Raw genomic sequence first — 20,853 nt, 5'->3', positions numbered from 1 at the left:
AGTCCTGCACTGCAGCTCCTTCGCTGTCAGACAGGGAACAGCATGCTACACGGTGCACGGCATGGCTCGGGAAGCAGCTGTTGCCCAGGCTTTGGAGTCTCCTTGGAGTCTCACATCATTTGGCAGCTACAAGGAATGACCTCACCTGACCACAGATCCCTCTGACTCAGTCCAGCTGCTGCCAATGGAGAGGTGTAAGGCAGTGCGAGGCAGCTGCGGACTGCCCACACAGAGCTTTGCAGCTTGGTTTTTATCTAGCAATGAAGCTGCTTCAAACATCATCTCACAACACACTAGTGACAAATCCTCCTTAGCCCTTTTGGCAGCAGGCAGAGGCTGAAAGCAGAAGCAGCTTTCAGTAGTTCTATGACTAGGACTGTTTATGCTGCTCCCCATGGCAAGCCTTTGCCTTGTTCACCATCTACCTTCCAATGTCTGCAAACATAGTGAAGTTATACTCCAGCTAGCACAAGAGCTGGTTCATGCGAGCAGAGTGAGGCAGTGCTCAGGGAGCACCTTTTGCCTCAGCTGAAGAAAGAGCAGTGCTACAATTTTCACTTGAATTCCAGACTTTCAATTATTATACACCCCTTTCGAGGCATGTCTCACAGCAGGTCAACAGGAACCATCATTCACTACTTTGTATTTATCAGGAACAGAAAGGCAGTAGAACATGAAGGTATGAATGAAAACTTCATTTTACAGAGTCTTTGCTTCAAGGAGGAAGAAGAAAGAATGTCAACTGTGTCATCTGACTGCAAAACCAGCAACTGCACACACAGTCTGCTTGTACACATCCTGGGGAAAGGGAAGTGAGAAATAAGCAGAAATCCTTCCCTCTCCTGACCCTTCAGATTTTCCTATTCTAAAACTTTCTGAGAGGAAACAGTGTCAAAAGTCATTAAGAAAACACAGAACATCAGGAAAACCCCCTGAAAGCACTAAAGCTGGGGGGGGGAGGCAGCGGGGAAGGAAATACATTTTTCAAAGAGCTGACAAAAGAAATTAGCACAGATGACAAAACTGGTTGAACATGTAGTAGTCCATTTCCAACTTCCTTAACATCAAGCTGTAGCTTGACCCCAGTATTGCCAAACTACGAGCTGAGGCCTGTGACTCAGTGCTCACAGCTGTCCAAGAATAAATTTACATAAATTAAAGGATAGATTATTCAGGGTTCTTTTAATAGACATGAGCATGCTCCGAGTCCAGTTCCTTAAGTGCAAAATCATTTCATTGGTTTCACACACAACAGATCTACCATAAACCAGAGATTTTCAACTGGAACGTTTCCAAACCAGAAAGCAAACCAGGCATTCAACATTTAGTCTGTAACTGGGCTTCTCTGCTTTTTGTGGTTGTCTCTTAACAGCCAAACTACCTTAATGATACACCTGAAGGCTTTCTGTTTAGAAGAAATTGAATTTCTCTACAGTTACAAGGTGGTGGTAAGATTGAAAGTGTACTCTGCTTTTTCTTGGTGAAAGACTTCCAAATAGCCCCTGAATGGAATTTTCAGCATCATTTCGCAGTTCTGCTCTTCCAACTCTTGTAAAAGTCTCAAACCAGAAGCAGCAATATTAGAGAAACCATTAAGAAAAAGCATTAATGAGCAAATGGAGAAAGAAAAGCTGCAGAGCACATACAGGTAACCAAAGGCGACTACAGAATTCTTCTCAGAAGTTAAAGGAAAAAGGCACATGCTTCTGTGTTCAGGATTTAAACGGCAGAGGGAGTGTTTAACGTAGGATTTTAGACCCCTGAAAATAGGGGTTTATTCTGAAGCACTTTCGTTTACTGACTGCAATAACACCATTTTCTATATAGATGCCACGTTCCTTAATCACATTCCAAAACATATTTTCTTCACGTATCACACATAGCAAAAGACACCCCTGTTTTCAAACCAGTTGCACATGATTAGTGAGGAGCTCTACCAGTTTCATAGTAGCAAACATCCAACTATTTAACAATATAAATATTGATTACTAAAGTTTTAATCCTAAGTATAAAAATCTCTATGTAAAACCACATGCTAGCTGTACAAAGGCCAGGAAAAGGGTTCTTAATCCAAAGTGCTACTGCAGAATTGACTCATTTGTTGTGGCCATTTCTGAAGGAATACAGATTGTTTGGCTCAGTATTTCCCTACAAAGGCTCTAAGTTCTTCTCAGAAGATTACAAAACAGTTAGTTTCAGGCTGCTCAATGAAAGAACAATAAAAACCTCTTGAGTTATGGCTATGCAACCAAACAAGTAGGCAAATTTTAATTCCTTCTAAACTATCTTCCAGTTTTCACTATTACTTCAAAAGTTTCCATCTAGATTTAGGCTACACAGAGCACCATCAGATAGTACCTGTGTTACAGCTCAAGCAGTTTAAGAGGCTGATGTTCTACTTGTGGTACCTGACCATTTGAACATCACTAGTCCATTAGGCTTTAACTCATCTGGTTTTCTGTCAAATGGATCAGAGATGAGTGGCCAGGTATCTTCTCAGCTGAGAACACCCGTTTCTTACTTTACTTCAGCTGTAAAGCTGTGCTTGTCTATGACCCCCTCCCCCAGGGAAGCCCCATGTTACATACAGTCATCCTGTCCTCTTCTCCCTCCATTAGAGGCATGGGAGGGAGTGAAAGGGGGGAAAAACTCTAAGGCAAGAGTTCAAAAGAGGTGCTCAACTCCCACCTGAGCTTTAAGATACCTCTTCCTTTATTTACTAAGGCGACCAGATCAGATTTTCCCAGGCATCCTTTTTTACATCTAGACACTTTCAAGTAGAAAGAAGAGAACTCATCCATTTATTTGGGATTTCCAGGTATGAGGCAGTCCAGAGCAAGAGCAGAATCTGAGAGGCTCACATACCTGGAAGCCCAGAATGAACACTCAGCCCAACTGCATGTTCAGTGTATCCCTGTGCAGAGACCAGCACATCCAAACTGCACTGGATTTACACCTGCAGCCTGTGTTCCAGACCCCAGGAAGATGAGTCAGAGCTGTCTGACATCTGAAACCTGCAGGACAAACAGCCACTATAGTCGCGTCTGGCACAGCCTGGACACACAGGCCTGTGTCACTTGTATATACACTCATGTTCTGATATGAAATACAGGAGCCATATATACAAAATTATACTTGGGAAAGATAATGACATCAGCAATGCTCCCAAATATGCCTCCATATGTTCCCAGTCAAGCTCCAACATTCTACATTATCATGGTAAATATGACTTCACTCTTACACCTTTAATTTTTCCATATAAAATATCAGAGATACCTAGCTGTATGGCAAAGACGGTATTTTGGAATTGGTCCGTAAGACTGAAGTGCACCAAAAATCAGATTTTGAGCATTTGTTCAGCAGCTGCTAAATGAAAAAGGAAGTTTTCTGTAGCTGGTGGAAATCGCTTTTGTTTCAGAGCCTCAGAGTTCAGGGTTGGTTTTTCATTGCCATCAGAAGCTTCAGTAAGCGAGGCTAAAGTAGCCAGGATTTCTTTTGTCTTCAGAGAAATCTCCTTGAAAAACAGAAAACCAAGCAATGGTGTTAGGAATTTTAATGTTTTAACATACATTTATTAAAAAACCCTCAAAACCCAATAAAATCAATGCAAATTAAAAGTAAAATATTGATAAAGAGTGAATTTTAAATAAAGATCCCGTTTATTTTAAGGCAAACTTGCAACAGCTCTGTGTGTGACGCTGAATAAATGGAGCATAGCTTCTCCACAGGCTCAGCCTCTCCACAGGCTCAGCCTCTCCACAGGCCTAACTGAGCTCTTTTGATTAAGCTGCTCTGTTGTGAATGTCTAATAATCTATTAGATATTGGATACATCACAAAAATCAGGCTTTACAGCTGAGAAGCTGTATCTCAGTAGGACTTTTTCAAAGGTATTGACAATGCTATTGACAAGGTACTGAGCAAAAAACATGCTTCGCAGAATAAACCTGGGAAACTCATTTTACTGAAGTCTTACAATCAATACAGTATCTGAAGTTTCTTCAGCAATGTGGTTACCAAAGAGGTAATATAAAACAAGTCATCCTTAAAAACTTGTATGAAGAATAAAAATGCTCATTTGTACAAAGGCAGAGAGCAGGAGATATTAATTCTCAGGGACAATCTGCCCTCCTCTCCCCCCCTTCCATGAAGATTTAGCAATAACAGGAATTTAATTTAAAATTTCAATATTAACCTTAATGACTTGGCTGTCTGACTTCTCTGGGTCTTCTGCAGACTGAACAATTAGTTGTCCGATTTCTTTGTGAAGTTTTCCCATTGTCATTGCCTCTGGGTAAGGAAAATAAGAAAGCACACATTCACACAAAAATCACCATTTCTGTGGTACCTAGAAATGTGTATGAATAACAAGCCAAAATAAGGAGTCCTCTTCATGACTGATGTTTGAAATTCATCAGTAAAGGCAGTAATCTGTTGTACCAACAGCCATGCCAGCACAGGCAACCTGTCTACATCTAAAGTGGCCCTAAGCAGGTGATGAGGACCAGCAAGATGACAAGCAACATACAAGCTTTGCTTTCACATCATCCCCAATCTCCAAGTATTTTATACACTGCGATTCTAAAGACTCAGGTGATGTCTCTGCATTCAGCTGAAAGTCTCCTCCATGTAACTGTCTGACATGGATGTTTTGAAATCTCAGCTGTACATTTCATAGAGTCACAGAATGGTTTGGGCTGGAAAGAACCTTAAGACCATCCAGGTCCAACCCCCTGCCATGGGCAGGGACGCTTCACACTAGACCATGTCACCCAAGACTCCATCCAACCTGGCCTTGAACACCGCCAGCGATGGAGCATTTACCACATCTTTGGGAAACCTCTTCCAGTGCCTCACCACCCTCACAGTAAAGAACTTCCTTGTGTCTAACCTGAACTTCCCCTGTTTAAGTTTAAACCCAAGTCTTTCACCAGTCTTCCAGGGTGTCAATAAAACTAAAAGACAGAAGCTTACATGTTGACTTTTCAGAACCTGGATGGAAGAAGGATAAAGAATCCTTGACCTGCAGTGAGGCTGAGCAATTACTATCAACTCTGGAATAAAAGGCCTCTGAATCCAAACTATAAAAAGCAACCAACCTTTGACTAGGGGAGAAATGGTGATCTCACTATCTGCCAAATTCACAAACACATCATAGAGGTCTGGTCTACTGTTCACTTCAGAATCTGTGAATCCAGCAATGTAACCTAGGGAGCAGAATTTTGGCAAGATTAGGCTCTTCATGAACAAAACCAAAACCCTGCAGAAAACCACAGTCCTAAGTCTGTTCTGAGAATATTTGACATGATACGTATCGGACCCAGGAGGTTGCTCGCTTCACATTATCAATAATTTAACAAGCAATGTCCAGCAGAAGCTTAAAAATCAGCTTCTAAAATTGCCTCTAACTAACACTAATTGCAGTATAAAAAGGTTATTGATTTGACATTTTCAATTCTCTCCCTACCCTGCTACTAAAATTATTCATTTGCAAATGAAAAAGTCACTGAATTTCCTCTTTAAAAGAATCTGAATTCTGGAGCTCCTTGTCACTAAGTCAGTATTAGACTGGAATAGAGGAATAAACCCAGCAGATCTTATTTATAGCATGCCAGGGGAGCAAACTAAGAGCAGCTTTTCTCTGTAGAAGATGTTCTGAGAGCTGAAAAAAGCAATGTTGGTAATGCAGCAGAAATACTGAAGAGGAGTAGTCTTCTTGCTCATTACTCTGTGTAGAGAAGCCTCTTAATTGTCACATTATGTGTCATACTAATCTTTGCATACACCAAAGGCCTCTTCCTGGATTATATGTTAAGTACTATGCACACACAGCAATGTGTCATACAGATCAAACTCTTACAGAGATGGTCAAGTCTACCTGTGAGCAGGAGCCAGACACTTCACTGGCAGCAGTCAGAATAAAAATACAGAACTTAAGAGTTAGAAACTGGGGGGAAAAAATGAGGAAAGATTCTAAAATTCAGCTACTGGCTCTGTGTAGAAGTTGGTACAAAAGTACCTTATCTAAGGTGAGCTGCTTCTGTCCAGCAGTGAGACATTCAATCCCTCTGATCTCAACATCAGAAAAGTCTCAAAGCTGCTTTGCACCTGTGATTAGGAGTGGACTGATGTGGATCCAACAAGAAACACCAGATTAACTACTCATCATCTAACGCACCTGCTTAGTCCATTTGCCTTTTCTAAAGAAAATGATGCTGTTTAACTTGTAACAATACCATTAACAGCAAAATAACTGTATTTCCCCACCCAAAGAGCACGGTGCAAGAATTTGCAGAAATAGAAACTGAATTAAGTTTTATTTTCTGATGAATAAATTCTCCCTACCTGTGCAGGCTTTTAAGGCTTCCACTTCCGCTTCATTTAGATGCACATATGAATGAAGAATTGACCAGTCTTGCCGATGCCACACTAAAGTGGGCAAAGTCCTGGGGACATTACGTTGACACTTGACACAGTTGTATGAGTTATAGTTTCACAGTATTAAATGCATAAGAAAGAACTAGTCTGGTTAGGTCTCATTTGGCATGCAGATACATGAATTAAAGAGATTTCTACTATCAGTGCAAGCAGAGCTTATTGCTCATTCTACAGTTAAATCTCTCTGAGCTGAGGAAAACATGACTAAAGCCTTAAGAGGAATGTATCAGGATTCCAATAAACAGGTTTAAGAAAGCTTTTCTCCTTAAAATATGGGCATTTCTCTCAAAGAAGGTTCAAATATGTCGGACTTTTGAGGGCGGGTAGGGATTGATAAAGTACCTGGTAAACTCCTGAATAGCTTCTATTCTAGGATGGTACACGACAATTCTCTTCTTTAACATCAGTGCTGTATACAAGATAACTGTTTCCATTCCAAACTGAGATACTATATCTAGAAAAGAGGGAAAAATATTTTATAGAAGATACACATGCAGGTATTATCATTTGGTTTTTTGAAGAAGCTTAATGACAACAGCACAGATAATACTGTTAACAATATTTACTTGAAATGCACATAAAAAAATGGAGTGTATTTTATATTGTACAACAGAAATCAGAAGAGAGACTTTGGGTATTAAATAACCTTTGATGGAACCAGCAAGATAAGCCTTCCGAGCATCAAAATCCTTGCTGAGGAAAGATCCATTTTCTTCACTTTGGCAGATGCCCTTTGTAAGGACTGCAATGTAACTCTCCATCATCTTAACTGGACTTCCATGCTTCAGGTAGATTCTGTGTGAAAAGAAGAGAGTCTGGTGTTCTGACTGCAATCAGTACCAGCAGATATATGAACACAAAAAATCAAACCACAGTATCACAAATAGCAATGTTGTTGCCAAGAATTTTTATTCTGGACACCTGTTGAGATTCTAAATACTAAGATAGAAGTCTTACAACATGCAACAAAAACCATGTCTATGTTTTAGGATAAAAAACTTCCCTGTATTTACATTTGAGCTTCTATTTGATGAAAGGATCAACAATTTACCAACATAGAAACAGGACAAAGGAGTAAGCAGGTGTTCAGACTAAGGATTCTTTGCAGACTTGGAAGGTACCTGCTTTATGAAAAAGCAGCTACTACAGCAACCTCTATTATTACATGCATGCCATGTCATCAGGTAAGTTTTATTTTCTTTACCCATTTTTATCACTAGACATTCTTTTGTACACTTTGTTAAATGACAGAAGAAAAATATAAACATGTCCTTGATACCAATTTAAAATAAAACAAAACCAACACAAAACAACCATACCCCAGTATGCCCCATGTGCTTTTAGCTGTCTCAGAGACAGCAGAGAGACAACATAACCTATTTCACATGTTAAGGTATTTCAGGAGCAGCACTGAAGCTCTCAACTATGTATTTCCCTTATAAGCTTTAACTTTCCTTATGTTTAGAGGATTCCATCCTGGATTTGGAAAGAAATACTAGCTGATAAACCAGCATTAATGTGATCCACAACGAATGTAAGTATTTCATGTATCAGTGAAAACCAACAACCTCAGTTTTTCATTACCCCACAGAACTGGTAAGCCTGACAGCATACCAAATACAAACAATAACCTTACAACTGCATCTAATTAATTGCAATATCTCAGGGAACACTCTCAGTATCAAGAGCCAGGACCCAACTAGCTTGGGAACTGAAGGAAACTCAAAGAAAGATGCAGAGAAAAGATCACGAGAATGGGGACATGGAGGAAAGTGAGAAAAGGAGACAAGGGAAGAAGACAGCAGTCTGGTTGGAAGAGGAAGGAAGACACAAGCCACAGATCTTGAGATGCAGAGGGTTCTCATTTTCCTGCAGAAAAAGCAAAAGCATCCCTAAGTGCAGTGGAGGTCAGAGGAGCTACAAAAGAAATATCTTTAGTAAAGATGTTATGAATGGATGTAAGCTGCCGACCATACACATGGTGACCTCTGACTACATAGTGACCTCTTCCCAAATGTTTGTATGTTGTAAAAGTATGCTCTCAGAGAAAACTAGCAGGTAGGTGGTGGTGTGTGGCTGCAGAAGACACATTAAAGCCTACTGGGCATCTGACATTCATCCAATGCTTACTGCATGAACTCAAGTTAAGCTCAGATCAAGGATTTACAGAATGGGATCCACAGTTTATAGGACTGAGTTTCCAGCAGATTGTCAGACCAAATGCAAACCCAACACAATGCAACTGAATCTTTTGCTGTAGCAAGACCTCAACATGCACCCAGCAGTATCCCACAACAACTTTTATACAGACCTACAAAGTATCCTAGTGAAGGCTGCATATTTCTCTGGGTTGAAGTCTTTGGCCATCAGAACAATGGAGAAGTGGGTCACCTAGGTAAAACAAACACACACAGAAAAACAGGGCTTATTTAATGATCCCACATGAACAGTCTTTTTCACATTATTCAGCTTCCTACAGTGCTCTACCACAGTGTTTCAATTAAAACCCAAAAGTAAGCAGTAGCACCAGATCCAAGTCACTAACTGCAGAAAAGGCCTGGTTAAGGGATTTCTGATGTGACTCATTTCCACTGAGTCAGCTCTAGTACATACTATCTTTTGCTTAATCTACTGTCTAAGCATTGTTTTTCTTTAATCTCATAAGATTATTTTGAAGAGAGAGAGACATTTCTCTTCCCCACAGCAAGTAATAAACTTCCTGAATTTGTTGCCAAAGGAGGCTATGGAGGCAGACAGCATCAACACATTTAAAAAGAAACTGGAAAAAAGAAACCATGGATTGCAGGCCCATGAACAGAAATACTCTTGAACTTCCTTAATCCACTGATTGTGGGCAGGGACAATGTAAAGCTAAAAGTGTGCACACTATGATCAGGCTCACATGTCTAACTCAAATAGCATCTCCTACTGTTGGAGACAGCACTCGGACACATTGTGTTAATTTTTTTTACATCTTTAAGGTTCATAGGAGAAAGGCAAGCAACGTTCTGCTGTGGGCATGCGAAATTTCCACATTATCCTCGTACTAAACAATACAGCATGAAGGATGAACCTTGAATAAGCTTAACAGAATTTAATGATCTTCATAACAGGGAAGTATAGAAGATAAAAGCATATTTGTAGTCTTCCAGTTATCAACGCAGTGGCAAAGAAAGTACCTATGTAGCTCAACCTTTTAAATAAAAACCCCATCAAGTTCTATAGAAACAAGATTTTGGGACAGTATAAAAGACCTTTTGTAGAAGATTTTTGTTTTGTTTGGGTTTTTCTGAAAAAATAAAATAAATAAAAAAAACAACCCAAACGTAATTGCTGAACTTGAAACACAAAGTAATTAGAAACAATAGCATAAAATAGCATTACCATTTTTATGCAAAGAATCTATATTGGGTAATGAGTATCTCAACCCTTCTGCAATTCCATCCAATATATGACTGGGTAAAAACTGAAATGTGTGGACTAGTTAGCTGGGTAAAAGCTGCATTTGTGAGCACACAAAACCTCAAATACCTTCCCTTCTTCATAGCATACAACAGGAAACACTGTTTAAACTGCCAGAGGAAGCTCTGCAGAAGCCTTCCCTGCACTCTACTGAAGAAAAACCAGCTGGCCAAGTCCTACCTTTTTCAAGGCTGGAGAATCTTGAACTTCCACAGTTGTGATGTAGAACCACGACCTTTTATACTGCCCAAATACAAAGGTATGAAGCAATTTGTTTTCATCTGTAAGGCAGCACTTTCGCAGCAACAGACTCCTCAGTTCAGCTGTTATGGATGGATAACACCAAACCCACAAAGCATCTCCGTTGGTGTCTTTTTCTATGGTGGAAAGATGTTCACTGTGAGAATGCCAAACAGCAGCAAGGAAGTAAATCGATGGGTTAATCAGGTTTGTTTCCTGGAATTCGATTAAAATTCCACCTTACCCTGACCCTAGATATCCAGTTCTGCCACTAAGGTTCAAACTGCAGAGCAGCAGTTGTGCTATGAGTTTTAAGTGTTAATAAAGATCCCCTCTTGACCTGCTTGACGAGGTCAAGTAAGCACCAGCACTGTGAACAGACATTCCTATGAGCAAGGTATTGACCAGCAAACACCCAGACCAGCTCATTTATGATTTCTCCCCCTTTTCCTATTTCTGATTTCACACAGAAACCCCACAAGCCGTGAACTGAAGGCACTTTGCCCGAGCTGCGCACGGTTTAGCTCTGTAACAGGCAGACCGAGCCCCCACCCCTTGGCACAACCTCAGGCTGACAGCGCCCGGCCGGACAGGCCCTGCTCGGCGGGCCACCACTAACCAGCAACCCCCGGCCGACCCCTAGCCCCGGGCCGGCCCTCCCGGCAGCCCCCCCACGCCCCAGCGCGTCCCCGGCCCGGGCGGGCCCTCACCGATCAGCCCCACGGCCAGCAGCAGCTGCGGCTCCGGCTCTGCCATCTTCCCCCCCCGGCCCCGCCGCCTTCCGCCCTCCGCAGGCCCCGCCCCGCCCCGCCCGCCGCGAGTCCCCTCAGCGCCCGCCGCCATTGCTGAGCCTCCCCCCAAGCGAGGGCGCTGGCACCGCTTGTGAGGAATGTGGCCTGAAAGGAGAGGCTCTGAGGGCAATTGGTCCCCCAAGTCACGGCCAGATGTACACAGCCCTGAAGAACGGCCGCAGTCACAGAACCATAAAACCCCAGACTGGTTTGTGTTGGAAGGGACCTTAAAGCTCCTCCAGCTCCAACCCCTGCCTCGGGCAGGGACCCCTTCCACTGGAGCAGCTTGCTCCGAGCCCCTGTGTCCAACCTGGCCTTGAGCACTGCCAGGGATGGAGCAGCCACAGCTTCTCTGGGCACCCTGTGCCAGCGCCTCAGCACCCTCACAGGGAAGAGCTTCTGCCTAAGAGCTCATCTCAGTCTCCCCTCGGGCAGGTTCAAGCCATTCCCCTTGGCCTGTCCCTACAGGCCCTTGTCCCAAGCCCCTCTCCAGGCTCCCTGCAGCCCCTTCAGGCACTGGAGCTGCTCTCAGGTCTCCCCTTCAGGAGCCTTCTCTTCTCCAGGCTGCCCCAGCCCAGCTCTCTCAGCCTGGCTCCAGAGCAGAGCTGCTCCAGCCCTCGCAGCAGCTCCATGGCCTCCTCTGCACTCGCTCCAACAGCTCCACGTCCCTCTTGTGCTGCTGCCCCAGGACTGCAGGGGGGGTCTCCCCAGAGCGCAGCAGAGGGGATGAATCCCCTCCCTCGGCTGCTGCTCACGCTCCTTTTGATGCAGCCCAGCACACTGCCCGGGCCCACTGAGCTGCTCACCAACCAACACCCACCAGACCTTTTCCCCAGGGCTGCCCTCAGTCCAGTCTTCACCCAAATACGGGCGTAATGCACATAAAGGCTGGTTTGTGCTTCAAAGACGGCCCAGGTAAGGTGAGGAACATTCACAGAGCACAATGGCTATCCCTGTGTAACCACACATCAAGTTTATTTGTGAATTAGCCCATCTTATTTTCAAGTTTGGATGAACCTGAATACCACATATGGAAGCCATGGCATGCTAATGGTCCAGAGCAGCCACTGATGAGGAAGAATAAACTTCCAAATTACCTGGGATAACGACAGGAACATCAGAAGTGTCTGAAGAAAATGTGCGGTCCTGGAGACAGGCCAGTCCTGTTAAGGACCACACCTGGATGGGGAACACATTCAAGGGTATGATCCAATTTTCATAAGGTTAAATGTATTTAGCTGCCTTGTAAAAAGAGACATGAGGAGTCAGACCATAAAAGCTGCTTCTGATAGAAAATCATCTTGATTGAAGCCTGGAAAACTTTCAGGAACTTCAGAGAGATTCAAGTGGAGTGAGCTCCCAAATGGCAAACGCTGCTGTAAACCAGCAGTAAATACTGGGCAGCAAACCTGTGGTTCCCTGCCAGAGCCTGGGTGACCCCAGAGAAGACTGCAGGGTATTGGGACAGGCACTGGCTTCAGTGACACGGGCACGGGCAGCCTGCGGATGCTGGGAGGTGGTGTCTGGTACTCATCAGACAGACTTTTAAATTAACTTTATAAAGACAAGGACTTGTTCAGCACTATAAATAGATTAATGAAGACTCTACTGACTGTACAGCTGTGGTTTGAAACAGAAACAACCAGGCTGCCAGCGACAGTTCAGAGTGCAGACCGTACTTAAAATACCATGGTATATAAATGAGTATGTGGCCTGATGGAGGACACTGTGTGCAGTACGAGTCACTGGGCCCCAGAGAGATACCAAAGGACAAAAGGACATGCAGAAACTCCCTGTCGTGGTTTAAACCCAACCACAAACCTCGTTCACTCACTCCCCCCTTCTTGCCCTCCCCCTGCTCCTGGAGGGACGGAGAGGAGAATCGAAAAGAATGCAACTCCCACAGGTTGAGATAAGAACAGTTTAGTAACTAAGGTATAACACAAATCACTGCTGCTACCACCAGCAATAATAATGATAAAGGAAATAACAATAGGAAAGAATACAACACCTCAACACCAGCTGACCAATAACTCGCCCCACTCCCCCCAGCCGAGCACCGACCGATACCTCGTCCAACCCTGCAGTCCCAGCCCTTCCGGGTAACTCTCCGTTACATCCTGGGCATGACGCGCTGTGGTATGGAATACCTCTTTGGTCAGTTTGGGTCAGGTGTCCTGTCTCTGCTTCCTCCCAGCTTCCCCTCCTCCCTGGCAGAGCATGAGGCTCAGAAAGTCCTTGGCCAGACCAAACATTTGAGCAGCAACTAAAAACATCAGCGTTATCAGCTCTCTTCCCAGGCCAAAAAATGAAAACATAGCACTGTACTAGCTACTAAGAAGGAGAAAAAATGACTGCTACTGCTGATCCCAGGACACTCCCAAGTAAAGAGAGCCTGAAAAAGCAAGGTTGCTTCCCCCACCACCATGTTTTTTTACTCTAGAATGGATGCTCACGCAATAGAGCGGAAAGGGATCAGTGTTACATGGATACCCTCATGGTGCTAAAGCTTCCATACAGTGACTGTGTCTTTGTTGTTCTTAGTTTTAACTATTTGGTTTTTAGCAATAAATTGTGAATCATAGAATACCAGGTTGGAAGAGTCCTCAAGGATCATCTGGTCTAACTCTTCTGGGCAAAGCATGGCCTAGACTGGATGTACCCTGTCCAGCTGAATCTTAAGAGTCCAACTCTGGGGAATCCATCACTTCCCTGGAGAGATTATTCCAACAGCTGATTATTCCCACTGTGAGAAACTTCCGTATTGTGTCCCAGGAGTAACTTGTGCCCATTACCCCAGATGCAGATACCTGATTTTCAGTTGACCTGATTCTGTGGAATAACGATCATATATATTCTTGATCAGGTGGCTCTAGCTGCAGGTTACCCAAGTCATTTGGCCGACCTTAATTACGTAGTCCTGTGATTACAAACCAACATTAAAGTTTTACATTTTACACTGCATAATGGTTATGAAGCTTTCTGGTGGCCAAGCAAGAGGGTTGATGTGAACTGGATGCAAAAAGAAACCAAGTTAAGAGAATAAAGAAAGAAATGTACCAAACCAGAAACTCCAAAGACAGGAGCAGGCAGTGTTAAGTAATCATGAATTCATCCTCTACATCCATCTTCGTGTTTTGAAAACTCATACTTGGATATACTTAAGGAACCAGCATCAGACAGCCAGGTCTGCAGAGGGTCACAGCTACAATCACCATGGCACCGATGATGCAGCTGCAGAGGTGCACATTCCTGCCTCACACGGTGTGCTGTGCGGGTGTTTACTCATCCGAAATAGCCCATTAGTCACACAGTCACTTGCTGCTGTTGCACTGCGTTTGTTGCCACCATTACAGGAATTTGTGTGTAATTCACACACGTTTATACACCTTCCATTATCTCCATACGCCAATAATCACATCAGTGGCTTTGAAAAATACACACTGGCACTAGTAGTTATCACATGTACACTCTAATATTGCTGTTACTATTGCTCTTAAGAGGAATGGCTGAGTTCCTCTCAAGGTTTCCTAGATTTTTCACAGTAATGAAACCTGCAGCTGACAGTGACCATGTGGACACAGAAAGGCCTTTCTGCAAGTTCTTAACTGCCTCACAGTACAATTTCTGAGCCAGCTCAACAAGCTGTGAGGAGCAAAGACTCAGCCTACTTGATGACTATTTGCCAAAATCCTAGAATGCTTTGGGTTGGAAGGGACCCTAAAGCTCATCTGGTTATAGCAGGGACACCTTCCACTAGAGGAGGTTACTCCCAGACCTTGTTTCCAACCTGGCCTTGAACACTGCCAGGGATGGGGCAGCCACAGCTTCTCTGGGCACCCTGTGCCAGCGCCTCAGCACCCTCACAGGGAAGAGCTTCTGCCTAAGAGCTCAGCTCAGTCTCCCCTCGGGCAGGTTCAAGCCATTCCCCTTGGCCTGTCCCTACAGGCCCTTGTCCCAAGCCCAGGTTTCTTGTAGCCCCTTTACGCACTGAAAGCTGCTCTAATCGTGAGCTGCTGGTTACGATTCTTTTGATGCAGCCCAGGCCGCGGTTCGCTTTCGCACACTGCCCAGGAAGAAAACCTTCTGCATCGATTTAAGAGTGAACGCACAGCACGGGATGTCACCGCGGCACCAGCCACGGAAGCCAGCCACAGTACGGCTCTGCGCTAAGGGCTCACCGAGCGCCCCGATGCTCCGAGTCAATCCTCCGGTGCTGGACATTCCCCACCGCATTCTCCCAGAGCGGCCATACCCGTCTCGCACTCCCCAGCCCCACCCGCGCACCGGGAGGGGTTTCCGCTTCCGGCGGCGTCAGTGCGCGCGGGCGCGGGGTTGCCCTCCCTTTCCGGCCTCGCAGGCTGCCTGGCTGGAGCACGGAGCGAGCCGCCGCCGCCGCCCTGTGAGGAGAGGCCGCCGCCATCATGCCGGTGTACTTCCAGCGGCCCGAGAATGCCCTTAAGCGGGCGAACGGTCAGTGCGGGCCGCCCCCCACACCACCGCCCTCCCGCCGGTTCGCTTCCCCCGCTCCCCCACGCCGCGCCGGGCACCGTGCGCCGCTCCTCGCCCGCGGCCGTGCCGGGTCGTACTCGCCTCTTAAGCCCCTCCGCCGGCCCCAAGGCCCGGCGCCTCCCTGGCACTGGGGAGAGGCCGCCTGCGAGCGGCGCGGCGATTCCCTGCCGTGGGGAAAGCGCCGAGGCCTGCCGGCGTCGGCCGCACCGCATGGCGGAGGCGAGGCCCCGGCGGCCTCGGGGAGCGGGCCCGGCTCCGCCTCTCTCCCCGACGGGGCCCCTGGGCCGCCCGCGGGGGCAGACTCTGGGTGAAGGGGTGGTCGCGGTGGAGGGGTCTGTGTGCCGAGGGCAGCACGGCCCGGGCTCCGCGGCGCTTCAGCCTGCATCCCAGCGGGAGCTCTCCGACCCGGGATGGGGCTCGCTGCTGGCCCGGGGCTTCGCATGAGGTATCTGGCCCCCATCTCTCAGCCGATCCGGGGTCATTTCAAAACCGGGTCAGATCCCAGGCGGGATCTGCTTTATCCTGTGGACTTCGTGTTTAGGAGTGCCAGCCTTCATGTGGCTTTGGTGAGAATGTAAATGATTAAACTCCTTAAACATTGTGCAGGCTGATGCATAAGTTTGCCCAGGAATAGACTCCAAAGAGGACAGCACTGTAGATACCTCTCACAGACTGCCACATACAAAGCTGGACTGGATATATTTGTCAGCTCTCTCAAGCTAAATATAAGGCTTTGACACTTTTTTTTTTTTTAATAGTGTCCTATTTTAAGCAACTTAGCAAAACCATTTAGACCCTCAATTGTCACAGGACTGATTGCAGGATGACACTTGAACACATCCAGAAATTACAGATGATGTATGGGTCTTGAAATGACAGCTGAAGAAGCTGTGTAGTCTGGGGACTACATAATTGAAGTACTATGTATTTTAACTAGAAAATTTTAAATGAATTACTGCACATTCTTAGGATTTCCAGTCTAAAAGTTATTGTAAAAATCATTTGACGAAGATAAAAAGATCAAAGATAAATTCAGCTTCAGTCAGCTGCCAAAGATGGAGTTGTATTTTAGCAGTCCTTTTACTGGGAACAATGCTCATACAGTATATGAGCTTTATTAAGCTTCCGAATTCTTGGATAGAGTAAACTGTACTTGGTGAGCCAGTCACATTGCTGGAGCATGTCGTTTTGTTGTTGCTTTGCTGGTATTGGAGACTAGCTTTAAATTCACATCTCTGTTCTGACAAACTGAAGGGGTAGAGTAGAACTGAAGGATTGGAACTGAAGGGAGTGTTCTCTGGACAAACCTTAGCAGTTCTTACTTGACAGTGTCAAGCCTTGCAAACCCACTCTCACCATGGCCAAGTATAATAAAGATGTGAGAAGTTGTAGCTAAGGCAGATTGTATGTTGCAGGAAGCAGTTTAATGTTAAACCGGCGTGTCAAATTGGAGCATTTGGCGAGTTTCCAGAGTTCCAGTGTTTGTGTTTTATAGGTAAGGTTTAGGTGAGCATTTAGCAGCAATTTCTGCTTCAGGTTCTCAGTGTCCTCAGCATACATAGCAGATGTTTGGAAATAAGAAGAGCTTGAATGATTGTAAATATGTAAAGATACATAAGGAAGGCTGGTTTTCCTTATAAATGGTAAATGTAGGTCAAAGCCAACCCTTAGAGGGCTGGAGCAGCTGTGCTTTGGAGACAGGCTGAGAGAGCTGGGCTTGATCAGCCTGCAGAAGAAAAGGCTCCGGGGACACCTTAGAGTAGTTCCAGTGCCTAAAGCTACAGGAACAAGAGAGGGGCTTTGGACAAGGGTCTGTAGGGACAGGCCAAGGGGAATGGCTTTAACCTGTCAGAGGGGAGATTGAGATGAGCTCTTAGGCAGAAGCTCTTCCCTGTGAGGGTGCTGAGGCGCTGGCACAGGGTGCCCAGAGAAGCTGTGGCTGCCCCATCCCTGGCAGTGCTCAAGGCCAGGTTGGACACGGGGACTTGGAGCAGCCCGGTCTAGTGGAAGGTGTCCCTGCCCATGGCAGGGGGTTGGATCTGGATGAGCTTTAAGGCCCTTTCCAACCCAAACCAGTCTGGGATTCTTAGTGTTAATATTTGACATTGCTTTGTAGTCAAGGATGTAATGCAGCTTTTGGGGAGTAGTATTATAGATATTGAGCTTGCTCTCTTTCAGAGCTATTGGATAATGGCATCTTCACCTTCTGTAACAATGTACATTTTCTCAGATAGAAAATTCAGCTTAATTTGGCATTTTGGGGTAGCAGTAGTTGAGTTGTCAGTGTGTGTTAGCTAGTTCTTGACCACTCAGAGCTTCAGTTGGTGTTTTGAATACTTTTTAGCATTTTAAGTGGTACAACAGAATGTAATCCTAACAACCATTCAAGACTAAGGCTTTGCATTTAGTCTGTTACAATCTTAGTTTCCATAACTTAGAAGTTCCTACTGCAAGGCATGGTGTATTTGACTCCTCAGGTTCACTTTGTATGTGCTTCTACTACAGTGTCTGTTAAATTAGCCTTAATTAGGTGACTGGTTTGTAAGAACTTGCTTACCCAGAGTTAATGAGAAGTTTCAGAGCAGTATGAGTGAATTTTGTGCTTTGTCCAGTTGTTATTGCCCACTGTGGTTGGAGCAGCCTGGCCTGGCAGTGGCATTGGTGCAAGGTGAAACTTGCCTTTCAAGTTTATTTTCGGAAGTAAAAAATGGTAAAGCTGAGCAGTAATTGTCTCCGAAGTAGCACTGAGATAAAATAACAGTGTAAATTATGGGATGGAGCATAACGTTATTAATATTCCATTGATATGTAAAAAAAATTCTGCTGAATACTTTAAACTGCATTAGATCTGAATGTAACACTTGTTTTTGCTGGAAAAGAACTTGCTCATCTTATGCAAGCTCATTATTTACATAAAGTCAGCTCCAAATACACACTCCTCTGATACTGAAATGAAAACTGTGCTACTGCTTTCAAAATACATCCTTTAGGTATGTTTAGACATCTTTAGCCATGGCTAAAAGATTTATTTTTGAAAGCAGCAGCATGGTTTCTGTACTGAGATTCCAAAGGTCAGAAGCTCTGTCTGATGTCCGAGCACCTTGAGCAAGCCCCTGCTTTAATCCCTGGTGCCATAATTTCTTTAGGAATGTAGTGATTTCCAGAGTACAGGGAGTTCTGACTCCACTCCTCAGCCTGTAAGAGCACACTCATTTCCTTTTACCTGTACTCGACTTCTCTTTATCTTTTAAAGCTGTTTGCTTCCTATTCTGGGTGTTCTTTGATTTGTTTAACTTCTTAAGAGTAGGTTCTATGCAGTGCCTGTGTGTATACTGGTAGCTGACTGCGCTGCTTTAATATTTGCTGGTGGATGGTTTACTATACTGTACCGAGCAGAGCGTGTGGTATTATCGGAGATGGGAGTTGCTGTGATGCTGAGAGATGCTGTTGGTAACAGCAGCTGCTTAGGGAATGAGTAAATGGGGCACTGCTTTCAGCAGCGGGGCCTTAAAAGATGTCTGACTCTTTAATTGGACTGTAACAGCTTTTAGTGGAACTGCTCTAGAAACTGAATCTCTAAACGACTCTGATGGTCTAGAGATGGTTCTAAAACCAGGAAAAAAATTGAACAAAGTTTCTGAGTGAAGTTTGTTTCCTTCTTTTTCCTCCTTTTTTTCCTTCTGGGCAAGACTTTTTTTGAGCTGTTCACTGGATGGTTTGCATCTTGTTGAATGATATTAGTATGTCCTGTACTACAAGCCTCATGGTGTGTCTTCCTTGTCCTTCTTGATGTAACTAGCTTGAAAACTGGATGTGTGTACTTTATTAATATGTATGAAGTGCCCAGTCACACCTCGAGGGATGGAGACATCTCTGATGTCCTGAAATCTTCATGTTAATGGCATTCATTTGCCATTTTGTCATTGAAAGCCACCGTAGTTGCCTTTGCCACCACTTTTGTTATGGGCAAATAAATCAAGCCATCAATGGACTTTGGTTAGAGTTGATTAAATTCTTTGAAGTTTACACTGTTGAGCATAACATGCATCTTTTGGTTTGCAAATCTTTTACTAACTGGTTTTTACTTCCAGAATTCCTTGAGGTTGGCAAAAAGCAACCTGCCCTTGATGTTCTCTATGATGTTATGAAAAGCAAAAAACACCGAACATGGCAGAAAATCCACGAGCCGATTATGCTGAAATACCTGGAGCTCTGTGTGGATCTCCGCAAGAGCCACCTGGCAAAAGAAGGTCTCTACCAGTACAAGAACATTTGCCAGCAGGTATGGCTTCTATTTATTTATGGTTGTATTTGTAGCAAGCATAGTGTATGTCAGCTGATAGGAACTAAAAGTAACTGACTGGTTTTGAGTTAGAGCTAATCTGCCTTACAGATGTTCCTGGGTTTGCAGCATGTACGTTTTAAAACTTGGTGCTGTTGTGGGTGAAAACATCTTCCCATTTTCTGCCTTTGACGTAGGTGAACATCAAATCTTTGGAGGATGTTGTTCGAGCCTATTTAAAATTAGCTGAAGAAAAAACAGAAGCAGCTAAGGAAGAATCCCAGCAGATGGTACTGGACATAGAAGACTTAGATAACATTCAGACTCCAGAAAGGTAGGCGGCCTGTCTTCAAAATGTCGCAATTCACAGGAAAGCATCCTTATTTTCATGAAGGGTGTTTGCAATTCAGAGATATAAAGATGGTGGATTTGGAATGCAATACATGTGGTGTTCCAGAGGTTCTAAAGGTAGGAAAGCAAGGAATTTTGCATTGAACAAAATCCCATGTCTGAATAAAGAAAAGTAAAGAAATTAAGGACTAAAGAACAGAAAATGTAGATACAGTTGGAGCAGTTCTGGGAGTTGGGTATGGCTTTCTGAGGTCTGCTCAGATCTCCATCTGTAGTGGTATTGGAGAGTTTGTTACTGAAAGCTGCTCATTACCAGTTTAAGGTATAAATGCTATTAATTATATTAGACCAATTTAATTCCTCTATGTGGTAACCTCCAGTCTTTCTGACCACATAGAGTATGTGCAAACAAAAGGGAATGTTTCTTTATACTTGTTTGGGTAACTGATAATGGAAGAAAGGGCATTAAAAGTAAATTCAGGGTTCTAATTAACTGGGTGGATAATGAGAACATAGAAGGTAAGGAAAAAAGGATCAGTGAATATGTCTGCTTTAGGCTGTGTATAGACCTTCATTGGCATGTGGTGCCATGACAGGATAAAACTAGTCTCCAGCTCTGCGAGAAGACACTAGTCTGTTGTCAGAATGTTGTGTGGGAGAACTTCATAATCTGCTTCAGGCAAAGTGAGTTTAGTTCCAGTTGTATGTTTGTGTCTTCAGATGAATCCGTTGATTTAGGAAATGCTCACATTAACTCCAGTAGTGCAGGTATGTATGT

General features: G+C 44.3%; 2 protein-coding genes across 3 annotated transcripts in view; one reads left to right on the top strand and one right to left on the bottom strand.

The window, feature by feature from the left end:
• Positions 1-680: 680 nt before the first annotated feature.
• Positions 681-15,175, bottom strand: DENND10 (DENN domain containing 10). Of its 2 annotated transcripts, none has more exons than XM_065672372.1 (9): positions 15,112-15,175; positions 10,080-10,276; positions 8,749-8,828; positions 7,084-7,232; positions 6,780-6,891; positions 6,345-6,445; positions 5,099-5,206; positions 4,195-4,289; positions 681-3,514 (listed from the first exon to the last, which is right to left on the bottom strand). In XM_065672372.1, exons 1-9 carry the CDS (start codon positions 15,164-15,166, stop codon positions 3,338-3,340), a joined length of 1,074 nt encoding a protein of 357 aa, XP_065528444.1. In that variant the 5' UTR covers positions 15,167-15,175; the 3' UTR covers positions 681-3,337. The 2 variants fall into 2 exon arrangements, with proteins under 2 accessions (XP_065528444.1, XP_065528445.1); XM_065672373.1 differs by lacking the exon at positions 15,112-15,175 and adding an exon at positions 10,850-10,912.
• An 86-nt stretch (positions 15,176-15,261) lies between these two features.
• EIF3A (eukaryotic translation initiation factor 3 subunit A) overlaps positions 15,262-20,853 on the top strand; it is a 35,242-nt gene continuing 29,650 nt past the window's right edge. The window contains exons 1-3 of the mRNA XM_065672371.1: positions 15,262-15,403; positions 19,534-19,724; positions 19,922-20,058. Coding sequence (XP_065528443.1) covers positions 15,355-15,403; positions 19,534-19,724; positions 19,922-20,058 — 377 coding nt within the window. The 5' untranslated portion in view covers positions 15,262-15,354. The remainder of the gene's footprint in view (positions 15,404-19,533; positions 19,725-19,921; positions 20,059-20,853) is intronic.

The sequence above is a fragment of the Lathamus discolor genome, chromosome 3, assembly GCF_037157495.1.
Source record: "Lathamus discolor isolate bLatDis1 chromosome 3, bLatDis1.hap1, whole genome shotgun sequence".
NCBI classification, from domain to species: Eukaryota; Metazoa; Chordata; class Aves; order Psittaciformes; family Psittacidae; genus Lathamus; species Lathamus discolor.
The sequence above is the reverse complement of the archived record's forward strand: the minus strand, read 5'-3'. Positions and strand labels throughout refer to the sequence as shown.

Coding starts and splice junctions, on each gene's coding strand:
- DENND10 (XM_065672372.1), bottom strand. CDS start 15,166: ATGCGGTGGGGAATGTCCAGCACCGGAGGATTGACTCGGAGCATCGGG. Junction 10,277..15,111: donor TCGGAGCATCGGGGCGCTCG/GTGAGCCCTTAG, acceptor TTTCCACCATAG/AAAAAGACACCAACGGAGAT. Junction 7,233..8,748: donor TTCACTAGGATACTTTGTAG/GTCTGTATAAAA, acceptor CTTTTCACACAG/AATCTACCTGAAGCATGGAA.